The 16,797-nt window shown below is 36.2% G+C and overlaps 2 protein-coding genes across 2 annotated transcripts; both read right to left on the bottom strand.

Annotated features, from left to right (window-relative positions):
- Positions 1-5,611: 5,611 nt before the first annotated feature.
- On the bottom strand, positions 5,612-8,557 carry LOC145776810 (uncharacterized). The gene is made up of 4 exons (XM_082588034.1): positions 8,505-8,557; positions 7,717-7,851; positions 7,341-7,621; positions 5,612-7,224 (listed from the first exon to the last, which is right to left on the bottom strand). The coding sequence occupies exons 2-4, from the start codon at positions 7,739-7,741 to the stop codon at positions 6,916-6,918; spliced, it is 615 nt and encodes a 204-aa protein (XP_082444160.1). The 5' UTR covers positions 7,742-7,851; positions 8,505-8,557; the 3' UTR covers positions 5,612-6,915.
- A 4,564-nt stretch (positions 8,558-13,121) lies between these two features.
- LOC145776800 (uncharacterized) lies at positions 13,122-15,515 on the bottom strand. The gene is made up of 2 exons (XM_082588024.1): positions 13,998-15,515; positions 13,122-13,723 (listed from the first exon to the last, which is right to left on the bottom strand). The coding sequence occupies exons 1-2, from the start codon at positions 15,368-15,370 to the stop codon at positions 13,465-13,467; spliced, it is 1,632 nt and encodes a 543-aa protein (XP_082444150.1). The 5' UTR covers positions 15,371-15,515; the 3' UTR covers positions 13,122-13,464.
- Between the last annotated feature and the right edge of the window lie 1,282 nt (positions 15,516-16,797).

The following is a 16,797-nucleotide window of genomic DNA, read 5'->3' as shown; positions in this document are numbered from 1 at the left end:
TACGTGTTGTACACCCGCATTACACCTAATTTCCTCGTATCTGACACGTAGATTCTATGTACCTTGGGTCGTGTATTATACGTTAATTTTCACGTATACTACACGCATATGTGTAGACACTATTTCACGTGTATTACACGTATATCTGGTGGTGGATTTTACGTGTTTTACACCCGCATTACACCTAATTTCCTCGTATCTGACACGTAGATTCTAAGTTCCTTGGGTCGTGTATTATACGTTAATTTTCACGTATAATACACGTATAAGTGTCGACACTATTTCACGTGTATTACACGTATATTTGGTGGTGGATTTTACGTGTTTTTACACCCACATTCTACCTAATTTCCGCGTACCGTATCTGAAATCAACAATTTAACACATTTGTATTTATTTAACACATTTGTATAACACATATTGTTATAAGAGGCTACTGTCCAATTGTGACCCTTCTAGCACTCATTCGGAGAGTTAACCCTTTATCCTGTGACGTATTTTGGCCAGTTGACTTGCGGACGGGGGGGTCGGTTCGACACTATCACTTTGAGCTCGTGTAACTCAAAAACTACGCAAGATAGATCAATCAAATTTTCACATGGTGTAGATAATTTATCTGACAACATAACATCGAAACTCTTTTGCAATTTGTTCAACAGCGCAACTTGAAAAATCAATTAATTTGATGGTTGGTCATATTTTTTTATTTGACTTGAGAAATTGCTTCGTAATTAACTTATAATTGAGTGTGACGGATTAATTCCATTGTGTAGATTTTAATCTCTTACGCGGAGACGTCGTCCACGCTTCAATGAAATCGTAATTGGCGTCCAACTCGCGTTTGCTTGTTGTTTTGCCGGAGGCATTGTAAAAAAAATTTGCTTTGTTTCAACATTTGCAGAGAATGAGACAAAATCACCACAAAAAAACTATTTCAAGTTCTTTTTGAGTCACATGTTTATAGTCTACACTTTTTCAAACGTACTGTCATTACTTGATATTGGAACTAAATCAAGCAAATTTTTTTTCACATTCACACTGTCGAATTTGGTTATGCATGATCAAGAAACACTTTGTATTTCACAGCACATCTCAGGAAGCTATTTATTCGTTTTTAACATTATTTCAACGTCTAAAAACGTTGAATCGATGTAAAAAGTGTCTGATTTGCTGTCTGGGTAGCGGTTGAATACAGAAAAGTAAGGTAGCCTGTGGTGTCACGTGGTATTTGAACAACAACCTATCCAAAGGTAGTGACTTGCTTCGATAGGAGCTTGTTCCATTTTAGGCCATCATGCACTCTAAAAACAAAGAGCGTCTAAAACTCCTTACTGATAAACTATGTCACGATGCATTCCAAAGTGAAATGTTTCAATACTTACCAACAATGATCACTTTGAATGAAACAATTTTGCAAACAGTTGTGACAAAATGTGGTGATAATAATCGTTTAGTCAAATCGTGTTGGTAGGCTATAGAACAGGTCGTTTGCCAAATGGAACTCCCGTTCTGCGTGACAAACTCAAAGTCGTGGCATAACGATACGAAAAATAGAAAAAAATTATTTTTCAGGCCGAGTGCTATTGTCGTAAAAAAACAAAAAATCACTAAAGTGTTGACTTTTTCCTTGGGCAAAATTGAAGGTTATTGATATTTTAAAAATGCACGTTTGTGTCAATATGATTGAAGTGTTTTTTTCATGTTGTTAATTAGATTTGCAAAATAACGTTTTCTACATTTTTTTTCTGATTTGTTGGACATGCATTTTGTGTCAAGTTATTTATTACGCATTAGAAGATTTCTTTCTGTTCAAATTTTGAAATAGCATTTTAGATGCAGTTTGCGGTTGATGGCGTTACTGCAAAAACCATCTTTTGTAATTGACACACATCCAAAAACAAAAGACGCATAAACTACTGCTGGCTGATAGACCACGTCACAATACATCATAATGATGTTTTTCCGAACCGAAGACCCAGAAAACCAATTTTGTCGTATATTAGATTAGACGTCTGCAGACGTTGAACCAATGACAAAAAGTGATTTGCTGATTTGAAACAAAGTGATTGCTGTGTCCAATGTGCAAACATTTTGATAAAAAGTAATCAAGTTTTGGCCACAGCATTTTGGTCCATTTAGGCTACTATGGTCAATCAACTCACGTTGCAAATAACTTGTTTTGTGTAAAGTCTTGCTTGTGAAAAAATCGAAGTAAAAACGCAAAAATGAAGTAAGCTATATTTACAAAGTATTATATTCTTGAATGAACCATAGTTTTAAAAAAATAGTTTGAACAGGTTTCATCTGATAGAAACTATAATTGATATCATCGCGAAGGATCAAATAGCTGCAAAAATCACTTCAAGCAATTCTTTGGGGTGATTTTCATTATGCAAACCAAGGTGAACCTCAATATACATATTTTTATGCCAAACGATAAAAATCGTTCTTTCTTTTTTTCAAGGACAAGGAAAACGATCCGTATAAAATATAAATCAATTCAACATATTTCCCTTCTTTTGTCAGACATGCATTTTGTGTAACAATGCTTTAGAAAAATTGCTGAGTATGGCATAGCGTTTGAGATGCAGTCAGAGAATACAACTCTATGGTTGATGGCGTTATTACAAAAGCCAATCTTTTGTCACGGAAATGTATTCGAAAACAAAAAGGCGCAAAAGCGCTGACTGATAGATTACGTTACGATACGTTACACAAACGAGGCATTGATTTCAGATTCTTTCAACCCAACAAACAACTTTGCTCCAAATGACACAAACGTCTAAATTTATGGAGAAAAAGATGTAGGCCTACACCGTTTTGTGAAAATAAGCTATTGAAGACGAACATTTGAATGAAAAGTTTGAAATTATTGAGTTGGTCCTAATAGTGTTTCTGCTGAGATATATCAAAAATTTTCAATCCTCGTATAAAAAAATAATTTTGTAATCTCTCAAGCAACTGCAAAATTACCATTTAGGTAAAGATTCAGTGATGATACAATATGCACAATGCTTGTCAAAGCACAATAATTTAGCTGCGCGTGTTTTTCCACAAAAGCCAAGCAGTTTAGATAGTCTGTGTCAAGTTCTTTTCAATACCCATCAATCTCTCGTTTTCATAAAACATTTTCACAACATTCATGTGAATATAAGTGTTCAGGTACATGGAAAAGTTTATTGGCGGGGCAAAAACGCACTCCTTGCTTTCCGACAAGAAATCAAGAAACTTACCACATCAGTCTGTTTGTTTTATGAGATAAACAGAGTTTTGGCAAGAATTTTCCGACTGTTTCTTGTTATAAGTTAGAAACAAAATGTATTTGCCATAGAAAACAACGTAAAATTACATTTTTTCAGTATAGCTTATCGGATGCTCTCTGATAATTTCAAAGCAACTCAGATGTAATTAAAAGATTAATCAAAGCAACTCAAAACTCGAGTTTGCAAACAAAAGGCGGACTCATTACGGTTGAATGCTTTACAACAAAGCCAACTGATGAGATATCTGCGTCGCAGTTCCACGCACGGCGGCGCTCAGTAATCCTGTTAATCCGTATAATTTGAAAACAAAAGGGCTAGCTAGTAGCTAGCTAAAATATCAGAGTATGTTATGAAAATCATGCCATATCTCTAAAACTATAGACAATAGCAACGTCATTTAAAGCGGAATAAATACTTGAATAATTTTTAGGAAAAGTCAAGAAATTTTAAAGCTGTGGATCGCGTAGTTCTTTAATGATATTGCTTTGAAAAGGAGCAAGTCCCCACCGACCCCCCCCCCCCACAGGAAATAGGGTTAACGCTTGTTTTGAACTTTATTTGGAATTAGAGAAGAAAAAGAGCAATAGCAGTGGTGGGAATCGAACCCGCGTCAATGAAAGCCAACCAGCTGACAAAACCCCTAAACCAACCAGCTGACAAAAAATCCATCACTTAATTTGCTTTCTATCATCTTCTTTTCGTCATTGTTACGTCACTTAAACCGGGCTTATGATTGGTTGGCGGTTTCATTCTAGTCATTTTTAGTGGCAGAATTTCGACTTGTTAAAGTGGCTACCGTACCAAACCTTAGTAAGTAATTGTTTAATATCAGTAAGCGAGACCACTTAAATTTACACTAAGAACTATCGTTAAAAGATCACATTAATTTGCGACTAAAAAATGTCATGAAGTTTCCTTTTTACATAACGTAATAAAAACGTGTAAAGACACCTACAAAAACACATAATCTAACTTATATCCTAAAAAATGCGGAGGAGCGTGGTTGACACCAATCCACTTGAGTGGAGAATTCTTTCTGTTTATACCGTCCTTGGGAGGTAGTTTTACCTAACACAGATTAAAAATTGCCCAAATGAACGAAAGAACTTCAACACGTTTAATATACGTGGAAAATACGTGTTACTTTTCAACAGATGGAAACGTGCAATACACGTGGAAACAACATATAATCAAAATACAAAAAATCCCGGTAAAACACCTTCTGCTCGGGTAAACATTTTTTCTCTTTTGTATGCCCTCTTCTGGGTGTGATTTTACCTTATATACCTTAAAAATTAGTCAAATAATCATAGGATTTTGAACACGTGTAATATACGTGGAAAACACCTGTTATTTTTGCAAGCGTTATATTCAAAAAATAATCCCTGATAAAACTTCTAGAATCATATTTACAAACTAGTCATACTAAATGATAGCTAAAATATGTCTCTAAAAAAATATTTTTTAAACAAGTGAATTTGTGTTGGTGTACACAAACTCCTTAATAACACCTGAATTCTACCTAAGATACCATACTACCTAAAATCAACCAAAAATCAACGTGTAATATACGTAGCTTTCTAGCTGGGTGGTTGGTGTTAAATCTTTGTCTTCGGACTGACAAAGTCTTGGTAGTTTTTTTTTAGTAGTTTTACATGTAGGCCTACTTGTAGAGGCTTTTGACTCAGGGCCGGTTACCGAAAATGACAGAATGAAGTTTCCGATTGTTGAAGTGTTGTTGCCCGGGATTTATTTCATCCACTAGCTTAGTTGCCGCTGAATGGAGAGCAGTCCTGAAATGCCTTGCTCAAACGAACACGTAAAAGGCCGAACCAGCGCCGGCTTCTTTCTTCACAAACAAGCCAGAAGATCAAGCAACGAGATTGTCCAATTTCGGGGTGTGCGCTTGAACAAGGCAGGTCAATAACATCTCTTTATTCAGTGTCACCTAGTGGATAGAATAATTCAGAGAGACTTCAACCAGGGATATCTACAACTACGGGATTGCTAACTAGAAAATATCTATGACAGGAGCGGGCCGACGTGAAAATCACCACATTGTGAAGATACGATGCAATCAGGAGGCACTCAGTCAGTGGCGTAGCCAGGAATTTTGAAAGGGGGGGGGGGGTTGACGGCCGGCGGGCGAAGCCCGACGTTGTCTTCGCGAAAGGCGACACCCAGCGGCGGGGGGTCTGGGGGAACTCCCTCAGAAAAATTTGAAAAATTACTTTGAATTTGGTGCGTTCTGAGAGCATTTTCAACAAAAATGTTGGTATAAATATTCCTGTAAAATGGTGCTGTCCAGTGGCATAGCAAAAGGATAAGATCATGTTTTCTTGGGCATTTTTCGGTAATAAAGCTAAGTCTCTATGTTTTTTCCTTGTTAATTCCTGGCTGAGATATTTGAATGTTTGGTATTGGCAAAACTCGCTCTTGTGACGTCACACGCGTGCCAAAGGGGGGGTTGTAACCCCCTAAACCCCCTTTGGCAACGCCACTGCACTCAGTCATCTATGTACAAGTACAAAAGTGTACCATGTAACTAACCGTATATTTATGGAATATTCAACTTGCGTCGGCATGTAGCCATCAGGCTAAAGAAAGCTCTACCACAAACGTTAATTATGAATACGGTAAGCAATAAGAGAAAACAAAATGGGTATGCATCGTAACAGGAGTCATAAATTCAAATTAAAACGTGTGCAGTAGATATGAAGCAATAAAACAGATAGTTTTCTTTTAGTTACACAAAATAAAGCATAAAAATACTACCCTAAAACACAATAGAGCAGTGGCGTGGTTGGAATAGCGAATACAGTAAAGACGTATAATAACCAAGCACACACAGACATTAGTGCCAAAATAAGCGTTGACAGTGACTAGCTCGTCTGCAGACTACTGATAACCGAGGAGCCTGAAAGGTGTGATAATATTGCGTAAATTCCAACTTTCATGAGCCAAACACCTGAAAGCATTCTCGCTAATGTGGATATAATGCTAGCTAAGCAAGAGCCGAAAAAGTACCGGCATCGACTGAAATCAGCTTTGAAAAGTACTTCAGTACTCCATACTTGGCTCAAAATGTATTGTTGGTACCAGTAGCGGTATCGGAAAAGTACTTCCCACCTTTAATCGCAATGAATTATAACATTATGCACAAATAATACTGGATAGAAGTCTGGTGACAATCATACGCATAATACATATAGTGTGAAAAAAATGAAAAATACAAGTTCAATACAAATGACATGTGAAGATATGTAAGCATATTTCCTACAACTTAAAATTAGCTGCTACTAGAAGCTTTTGATGTTAGTTTTCTGATTTTTCGAAGCAGTTTAGGTTGTGGTGTATCAACAGTTGGTTGACTGTTAAAACGTTTAAGCTGATTTTTTGAAAAACAATTAAAAGCACATTGCACAATTAAGTCAAAATTACAATGCCCAGTAGAACATTTTGTATTTAGTAAACTAACAAGAATCTTTGATGAGCAAAGCATCTTTTTGATTGCATCAACAAAGGCACGCTGATGACTGTTTAAAGATAAAAACTTTCTCATCATAGAAACCTCCTCGGTTAGCCATTTCAAACAGATGCTTATGCTCATTTGGGATGGAGCTCTTCAAATCAGGCTCATCATCTCCCTTTATTAGCAACTCCTTGCAAGCACAGCACTTCGTGCGGCGTACAATGCTGCGTGCAATGTATCCGCTGACATAGTAGGCAATAGCAGCATCCGATTCTGACATAGGCTATCCTCTAATACAATACCAAGAAAAAAGTCTGCAAGCCAAACCTGCTCTTCATTAACTTCACTACCATCGTCATCATTAGAAAAAATGTCAGAAATTCTTGAGGCTGCCAACAGAGTTTGCTGCTGTAGCAAACTTAAGCAACGTATTTTCTTTTCAGCCAAAAGCAGCTGCTTGACGGAAATAAAGAAATTGCCGCCATTGACCTGTATACAAAAAATGAAACTCAATATATGTAACGCACTAAAAGCAACACCAGCGAATCCTTAGCAAACCATACAGTGATCTCTAATAATACTAGTACAGAATAATATAAACTGACCTGCCTATACCAGCCAAAGCGGCCTTCAATAGGATCCGACATAACCTTGCCTGAAAGCAGATAATCAAAACCATGATTGGTTTGAAGGTAGGTGGCAAGTTCAACTACTGCTCCCATGGACTGAATGCAAGCTGTGAATGTCTCGTTGGAAAGCCCAGCCGTTCCACAAACACGCCATTCTTCAAAAATTTTTGTTGCTTCTTTCAAAAAAAGCAACCCAACATGATTTGTCTCATGGCTGATGCTTAATGGAATGAACATAGGATCTCTTTTCTTCTCTCCTAAACAAAGTACCAAAATTTTATAGGGTTATACATAGGCTCAGCTTATCTGCACTATAGTGCTTGTTTCTTTGACCTCCATAGACTGTACATACCTTTAAAACAAGTTTTAACAGACATTACTTTCCAAATGTTGGTGACAAAATTGATATATCGAGCAGTTTCTGAAAATGCTGAACAAGCTGTGCTGTAATGATCCAAGCCACGAACAGTTGATTCATTGAAAACACCTGCATGCCAAAAAATAACTAGTCAATAGTCACACAAAAATACTAGTAAAGCATTGGCATGAACACAAACACACACCTTGCACATAAATACATAAAATTTATTACCAGCTATATAGCTATAGCTTGAACATAACAAATTTACGCTATGCTGATGATACTGTTCTGTTGGCTGAATCACAAGAAGATCTTCAAGAAATAGTGGACAATGTTAACTCAATTGCCAATTGGTAAAGAATTTAATATGAAAATTAACGCTAAAAAGACCAAATCAATAATAATCTCAAAATCATCAGACACTCCAGTACTCCAAATTATAATTGACAATGAAATTATACAAAAAGTAAAATCTTTTTCCTATCTTGGACATTTAATAACTGAAGATGGGAGGTGTGACCATGGAATTTTGAGACGGATAGAAATTGCAAGAACTACCGTACATTTGGAAAAACGAAAAAATATTTTAACCAATCAACGTTTAAAATTACCAATTCGTCTCAGGATCTTAAAATGCTATATCTGGTCAACACTATTATACAATTTGCACTTGATTACATGTTCTTCAAGTTTTTGAAGAAGTTACATTGAATGCATTTTCTACCAAGTTGTACATTTGTACAATAATGCATTTATAAGAACACTAACCAAACACCTACTGAGAGCATGTAGTGGAGATGTCCGTGAAATGCTGCTTGGATTTAATGAGGATTTCTTCAGTTTGTGAGCAACCTTTAAAGTGCCCCTGACAGGTTGGATCCAAGTATAGTAACTTTTTAAACCATTTCCTAGCGCAGAATTACACTTAGCGAACTTTTTAATCTTAACCTCGTAACTCGACTGGTTAGGGCGTAATTTAATCAAACGACTGCTCCGCAGCGCCACCACAGGCGAAACTCCATATTTCACTGCTCTGGGACGACTTTGGTGGTATTACGTCATTGTAAGTCGGCGTTCTTAGCGACGGATGAAACATACGTTTCCTAGATGTAATTGCTGGATCACAGTTTAGTCGGAGTTGGTACAAGCGGTTGCTTTTTTCAAAGATCTGTTGTTTTTTACAGTTTAATAAAACTGTACTGGATACGTTCCTACAAAACCTAAAATATACTTGAAGTGAAAAATGAAGAAATTGTACGAATCATCATTCATATTCAATTCATCATCACTATTCAAAAATAAATAAAAGTTCTCTCTCTCTCTCATGATGTGCCCTCAGTACGTACATAGCAGAGTCTATACATGTAAAAGCCTAGTTTACCTGTACAAGGGTACGTTTTTGTAAACGTTGTTGTTTAGAAGTGCTGAAATCATCATCAGCAACTGGTTGCATCTTTGCTTTTATAGATGGTAGCCTATGGCAGATTTCTTCAAAATGTAAAGTTTGCTCAAGCCCATTTTTACTTGAGTGGTATTAACAAAATTATCTTCAGTGAAGTGAAGAGAACATATACGACTAGTTTTGTATGGCCCATCCTACTTTTGAACACTTGAAGAAAACTTCGACCATTTTCTTCTCAGCACCTTGTTTTGTGGGAAAGCGTGAAAAGCACACGGTCTTTGTCACTGACACTGTCACATATTATTTATTTACGTCAGACAAAGCTGTCCACATCGAAAACAAAACAACGAAATACTGTAATACACAAACTGAAAATGCACAAAGATCACAGAGAGCCACCTTGGATGCCGTCGGTTTAAAAGCTCACTAAATAGGCTATCTACTCTTACAAATTTACATACAATGAGCGTTGGAAGAATTGAAAGCATTCAGAACGACAAAAACAATCAGATGACATCATGTCTGATATAAAGCGATTTGAGGAGTGTATGCAATCGGTTAATAAACGAAAACATGTTTTTTCCTCAATAAAGCATCAAACGTAGTTACATTATTCATTACTTGATATTCACGGGCACTGACCTAACGAGGCAAGTTGTGCAATATTCTGAAAGAGTCATTGTAAGCAACACGTAATTGTTTTATACTAGAAGATCTAAACTTGTTCCACAACTGGGATAAGTAAAACGACATACAATAAGAACGAAATAAACTGTTTTTTACAGCGGGTGAGCATTTAGAAAAATTGAGATTTTGCATTATTTGCAGCACAATACTGAGAACGTACTTGCCTTGAAATATAATTTTCATCTGAGAACTATCAATAAATACATCCAGGTATTTTACAGAGTCTGTGAACACAATTTCAGATTTACCTAGATGTAGCAGAGGAGCACGTAAAAGATAAAAGTTTTTTGGGGAGAATAACATACCAAATGACTTTTTAGAATTGAAAGTAATTTCATGTTCAACAGCATACTTGTGGCAAACATCTAACAAATTTTGTAAGCCACACAAACTAGGCGAGATGCAGCAAATGTCATCAGGAAACATAATATGATTTAGACAAAAGTTGCCAACATAGCAACCAACTTTTGTTTTATTGAGATAAGAAAGCTGGTCAATATATACGGCAAAAAGATAGGGGCTGAACAGTGAACACCCCACCTTGTCAGACTCCGTTGGACACAGTAAATGATTGGCACAGGTGACCTTCCCACCTCACTTGCATGGTTTTTTTACTATAAAGGCACAAAGGTCACCAGTATTCCAATAAGCGAACAAAATAGATAGGCAGTAGGCACGTTATGTGTGATAAGCGTTTTAAACAATAAATGATGATTGACTTTGTCGAAGGCTTTTGAAGCATCCAAAAAGACAGAATATACAGGAGTGTCATGACTGATATAAGAGGACACTGGTTGTTTTAATAAAAAACACTCATGTCAGTACTATGACCAGACTTAAACCCAAATTGATTGTCACTGGTATTCAAGAAAGGCAATAGATGATTCAAATAAAACATTCAAACAGTTTTGAGATTACTGTAGCTAGAGCAATAAGTCTATAGTTACCTGAATCTTGAATGTCGCCATTCAAATTCTTTACAATCGGGACTAAGACAGTGTTCAAGCAAGAATTTGGTACAGTGCCATGACTAAGACACATATTAAAAAGTACACTAATATAAAAACGAATAATCAGCATAAACAATATGTTCAACTGAAATTTTGTCAGCACCAGCAGCGCGGTTTAATTGCAGTTTGACAAGCAAGGAACCAATTGTGTCCATGTTGCAACAAAAGTTGTAATATTTATCCCTAGAAGAAATACATGAGTTAACAAATTCTTTTTCAGTGTTGGTTTTGCTAGAATTTAGCAAGGAGCTGTAATGATGTTTTCACATCTCAGCAATTGCTTCAGGACCTTTTGCTCCACCAACATTTACAGGAAGAGAACTCTTTTTGCAAGTAGACTTTTTTACTTTCTGCCAAAATGACTTATGTGAGCTGTCCAAGTTGAGTGCTGAGGCAAGCACATTTGCTCTATGTTGTTCAGAGGCATGATTACAACAGTGAAAGGCTTTTTTAAACTCCTTTCGTTTGCTCTGCATTAACTCATATAGGTAACCATTTCACTGTTTCCCATTTTTTACCTACATGATGTAACTTTCTCTGGCAGTAGCATGAGCTTGCTTAACATGATTATTCCAACCAGGAACAGAAAATATGTTACATTTCTTCTTTACATCAACAAAGATTTTATCAGAAGCTGCTTTGAGAGCATCAGTTATAATATTATAGAAAGAGTCTATTGAGGCAACATGAGAAGCATCTGAACAATGAGAATTATTGCATTTAATACTTTCAGTTGGCAAGGAAATTTTGGATAGATATTTTTAAATACAGCAATAGGCTATACATGAACAGCAATTTTTAGGCATTGCTTCAACCATAAATTAAAGGTAGCCTACTGTTTGTGAGATACTGTTGTTACACTGCAAATGGCTATAGCCAGATTAGGACAAATAAAAAAGTATCAAAATTGTAGCCCTATGAAACTGCAATTTCAATTGAATTGAGATGCTGTTTGATAAAAATAAACTCGACCTATTTGATCAAAACCTGGTAGTACTAGTAAGTTCACTTTTCTATTTCGGTAATTCTTAATTTGCACATGCTTTAGACCAGGGCTTCTCAAACTTTTTTGCTCTGCGACCCCATTTTGAAAAATATATTTCTATGCGACCCCATTTATTTATTTATTTATTTACATCAGACTCAACATGGTCCATTTTACAATCAAACATAAAATGTAGAAACAAAGCAGATACTCAACTCCGAAGAGCTGAGTTGCATTGTACCACATACAAAGATTGATAGTAACAGTCTGTTGGCATTATTTCATAAATTCATTGATTGGAAAACAAGTTACATCGTGTTACAAACTGGTATAATTTTTACGAATGAGAGCTTGCAAAGTTGTGGAGAGCTGAGTTGCATTGTACCACATACAAAGATTGATAGTAACAGTCTGTTGGCATTATTTCATTAATTCATTGATTGGAAAACAAGTTACATCGTGTTACAAACTGGTATAATTTTTTACGAATGAGAGCTTGAAAAGTTGTGGTATTGTTATCAACGAATGCAGAGGTGATGCTGCGTCGTCTCCGCAGATTAAACAACATTCTGCAACAATTATTGTATCCAACACGTAAGCGATTACTATTGGTTGAAAAATAGTTGCACCATAGTTGACAGGCATAAAAAGGAATACAATAGGAACGAAACAACACATTTTTAACAGCAATCGAACATTTGGAAAACCTTGCTTTTAACATGTTTCCAGCACAATACAACGACCGTAATTGTCGTTTCGTGTCTTCATCATCGGATAGCAAGTCGTTAATTATTACTCCTAAATATTTCACTAGGTCTCAAAGCAGATACGTTTTTCATTTAAATATATGATCGAATTAAAGTCAAGTTTCAACATCTTGGATTTAAATAAAACACCAACAGTTTTGTTGCAATTAAAGTTTTGTTGCATTATGGGGACATCCACGTTAATGACATTAAAACGGATCATTTTGATCATTATATTTTCTTTTTCTTTCTGACTTTTCAATTGTTTTCTTTGTGCTTGCAATTGTTACCGCATGAATCTACGGAACCTAACCACTGATCCATAGTCAATTAATCTTGTAACTGGTTCCTTCAGAAACTAGTTGATAAGCTACTCTGAAATCATAATGCGAGCGATAAGGTTACTTTTGGTCAGCACGTTACAGCAATGATAGCGTAACAATGCATCAATTGTTACGATTGATTATATTTTATCGTTCGACATTTCGCACCGACGGTTGCGGTCAATTGACATCATGGCAAGACTACAACCCACCGGCACTAGAATTTCATTACGACCCCAAAATTTCATTACGCGACCCCATTTGGGGTCGCGACCCATAGTTTGAGAAGCCCTGCTTTAGACCAACAGAGCCCAACACATTCACGTTTTGCAGTAGCCGTACTACACCTAACCAAGTCACCAGTCACCACAGATTGTTGTATCCTTACAGCTTACGGTGACGTCACAGCGATGTTGCCGTTTTTATTTTCGCAATAGAATGAGTGTCAGATTCGCCGATGTCAACGAAAGTTTGCAAGCGTGTAACTTAGTAGCCTGTTGATATTTTTTACAATTTTCTGGTCAGGGAAGTTTGTTAGTGTCACCTTTTTGGTATCTTAGGTAAATTTCGCAAATTTATTTATCTGTCAGAGGCACTTTAATGCCTTGTCTTCTTCCATAGCATACAGGCGAGACAAATGATGAAATTCTGCAATACATGACTGACCAAGCAGGTGCTCATGGCCAGTACAAGGGAGATGCATCCTTTTCCTTTTTACAAAATTGTTGTAAATATTCTTCAGGTTATGAGTAAAATCAAAAAATAAAAACAGTTTTTCCTCTTTTCTCAATGGATGCTCTATGCTGTGCGAAAGCTTTCCACCACACAGATCAACAAACAATTTCCTATAAAACAAAAAGTACAGCTTAAAGTGGTGAAAATGGTATATACAGCAATAGATGTCACTTTGTTTTTAAACAATGTTTATAAAAAGTTGCAAATGCAACAGGCAAAAGTTTGAGTTTTTATTTCATTGAGATCTAAGAGACTATCGAGCATATGAGAATGAAAGCATAATAAAATATTTTATTTAAACAATTATATATATGAACAGCTTACGCAGTAAGTACCCAAACAAACTACCGGTACTATGATGTAATTAGAAAAATGTTATCTTACCTGTTACAGACATGATTGTCTGCAGATACAGCAACTACAAAAAAGATATCATTGAGTGCAAGCATCACACGTTCAAACCAACTCTTCAACAAATTAGTGTCAAGTTTTTCTACAGGAATGAGACAAACAACATCTTTGTACTTTCCACTTATTGATTGGACCATAAATGTCAATACAGTTTTTGCAGGCTGACCTTCTTCAGTTAAACCAATGAAAGAGCCACTAGTATATTCAACACGCTGAGCAGTATACACTTCGTCCATCATTAAAACGACAATTCGTTCCTGTTGAGATAATTCAGATGTTCGTAATCTTAAATATTCCAAATCCAGTTTTGCAAAGTCAACAGTCATTCCAGTAGAAAGCTGACGAAGACGGCTTCGACAAGGCAATACAAAAAAATTTCGTAGTTTTTTATAAAGGGATGAACTGGTCAGTTGCCATAAAAATGCAGTAGTGATAGTATTGGTGGAATAGCGACGAGCATTTTTTGGTACTTGGAGTAAAGATATTTGTTCTACAATAAATTTTAATAAAGGCACACATGTGTTTTCATTGCAAATGGTCAAATCTATGGATGCACATTGCTCTAGACATGATGCAGCTAACTCCAACAACTGAGTATGACTTATACTATCAAATGACTTGCTGCATAGTGATTTACATAATGCCAGTAAATTTGTAAGCTCAGAAATGGTTGTTAAACATTGAGAAGCGAAGAGATGTTTATAAACTATGCGAGGCAGGACTGCAGAACACACATATGCTTGAACTTCCAAAGCATCAGTAACAACAACAGAGGATAGAAGTTTGGGTGCAAATGTGAAGTCTTCAGAAATGGCAATATAATGAAACTGGATATTTGATTCTTTGAAAATAACGACATAACCACTTGGTAATACTTCATTCTGAATATTTGTCTTAAATGAAGCAAAATTTTTGATCACCTCTTGTTGGAACAGATTTTGATTTTGTTGTTCAATGACAGAATTTTCTTTTTTCAACCTGGCAGATGCAGATGATGCAGTTTTGCGAGGCACAGAACTTGCCTTTGTCAGATACTGGGGTAAAGCCAAAAAAACACGAGGAACTGCAACAGATTTTAATCGCTTTCTTTGCAATGTACTTGAACCCCGTACTTCCATTCGATCAATTCTTGTATCACAAGAATCCGTTACAAAGTCATTCTCATGAAAATGCAGGGAACATACTCTGGATGACTCTGTGACAATCCAATCTTTCCTCGGAATTACTTTTATCCATTTTTGTTTTAGCTCATGTTCTTTAGGAAACCTATATAAAGCAATTTTCTCTTTACTGTCATTCGTTTTATAACCAGTTTTACAACCTGGTACACAACATTTATACACCATCTTTCAGTTTACATTAAATACAGATAGAAACTTAACACTTTGCTCCTCAAAGGGAGGCCAGATTTGGCCCCCCCCTCATATTTCCTTTGATTATTTGAAGCACAGTAACGCCATGCACTTGGTTTTTCTTGACTTTTCCTAAAATTGCCAGGCGGATGTGATGATATTAAATTTGATGCTAAAAGTTGTGTAGTTTTCTTGTAAATTCAAGATTTTGGTGAATTTTTGCTATTTCTAGCTAACTTCCAGCAAAGCGTGAAATGGATTACATTGCGATAACAAGCCATAAGCTCATAATTGCTTCGTGCATCGACATGCGCGAGCAGAGAGAAACGTCCTCTTGTTTTCCTTTGTTTGGTTTGACCTCAATAATACAAAGCGCGTTATTTCTTACGCTACAAAAGAAAAGCCAGTGATCACAAAGCTGTTAATTAGAAAAAATAATAGCAAACGTTTTTTGCGTTATCAGCTCTACAAAGAAGAATAGCAATCCATGATCAAAATAGTTGGCTATGTAGGCCACAAACTATTCAAAACAGTTGTTTCAAGCAGATAATATTCATTGACGAATAAAAAACGTTACAAAATGAAATCTTGGGTAAAGGCACGAAAACCTGGTTTCGAAATAAATGTTCTATGGAAATACTCTCATTGACAAGCATTGCAATTGCGGAAATGTATGACTGCAAATGCTTTTGGGAGAAGCCGTAGAGAAATAGCGTTTTTGCAAACAGTAATTGTGAGATACACTCAAAATTATGAGATAGGCTCCATTTACACGTAGCAGATAACTCGATGGCGTCCCTTCCCTGCTTTATGTCGCTTGTTCTTATGTCCTGCATTTTTGTTTCACCGTGCACTGTGTGTTGTTCCAAAGAGCGCAAAATAAAGATGATAATGCCTCATGTACATTACAAAATATTTTGTAATGTAGACAAGGCATAAAGTTAGGCGTCACATTAGATCAAAAACACATCAGCTTTCTTGATCATTGATTCAACATCTGAATACGTTGCGCCAATGTACAGTATAAGAGGCCGGCTATTGTGAAGACCCGCCATTTATAAACGATCCGATTATACCAAAAGTGAGACAAACTAGTGGATCAAAGAATGAACAAACAATGCTGAGGAAACTAAATCTAAGTGACGAACAATACCGATTTCTTCATTTATCTTGGAAAAATGCTGCCTAAACTTATCAACAAAAAATACAGTAAATAACGGCAAGGATCCCGAAAGCAGAATTCGCTCGACTTTGGCATGAATTTAGTCAGACATCTACAGTAATAATTCCATACATACAATAACGGGCTCTCAACGGCTGTAAGATACATAATAATCAACCTGGTTCTGGGCGGTTTGTGTAACAGCTTAGGGGAAGACACTACTTGAAATGATGCACCACACAGAAGATTTTCAATGAAG

The sequence above is a fragment of the Aplidium turbinatum genome, chromosome 1, assembly GCF_918807975.1.
Source record: "Aplidium turbinatum chromosome 1, kaAplTurb1.1, whole genome shotgun sequence".
Classification (NCBI taxonomy): Eukaryota; Metazoa; Chordata; class Ascidiacea; order Aplousobranchia; family Polyclinidae; genus Aplidium; species Aplidium turbinatum.
This window is presented reverse-complemented; position numbering and strand designations above follow the sequence as displayed.

Excerpts from the sequence above, each read along its gene's own strand:
- LOC145776810 (XM_082588034.1), bottom strand. The coding sequence starts at position 7,741 with ATGTCTGTTAAAACTTGTTTTAAAG. Across the intron at positions 7,622-7,716 it reads TGTTAAAACTTGTTTTAAAG|GAGAGAAGAAAAGAGATCCT; the intron begins GTATGTACAGTC and ends TACTTTGTTTAG. Across the intron at positions 7,225-7,340 it reads GCTTTGGCTGGTATAGGCAG|GTCAATGGCGGCAATTTCTT; the intron begins GTCAGTTTATAT and ends TTTTGTATACAG.
- LOC145776800 (XM_082588024.1), bottom strand. The coding sequence starts at position 15,370 with ATGGTGTATAAATGTTGTGTACCAGGTTGTAAAACTGGTTATAAAACG. Across the intron at positions 13,724-13,997 it reads GACAATCATGTCTGTAACAG|GAAATTGTTTGTTGATCTGT; the intron begins GTAAGATAACAT and ends TTTGTTTTATAG.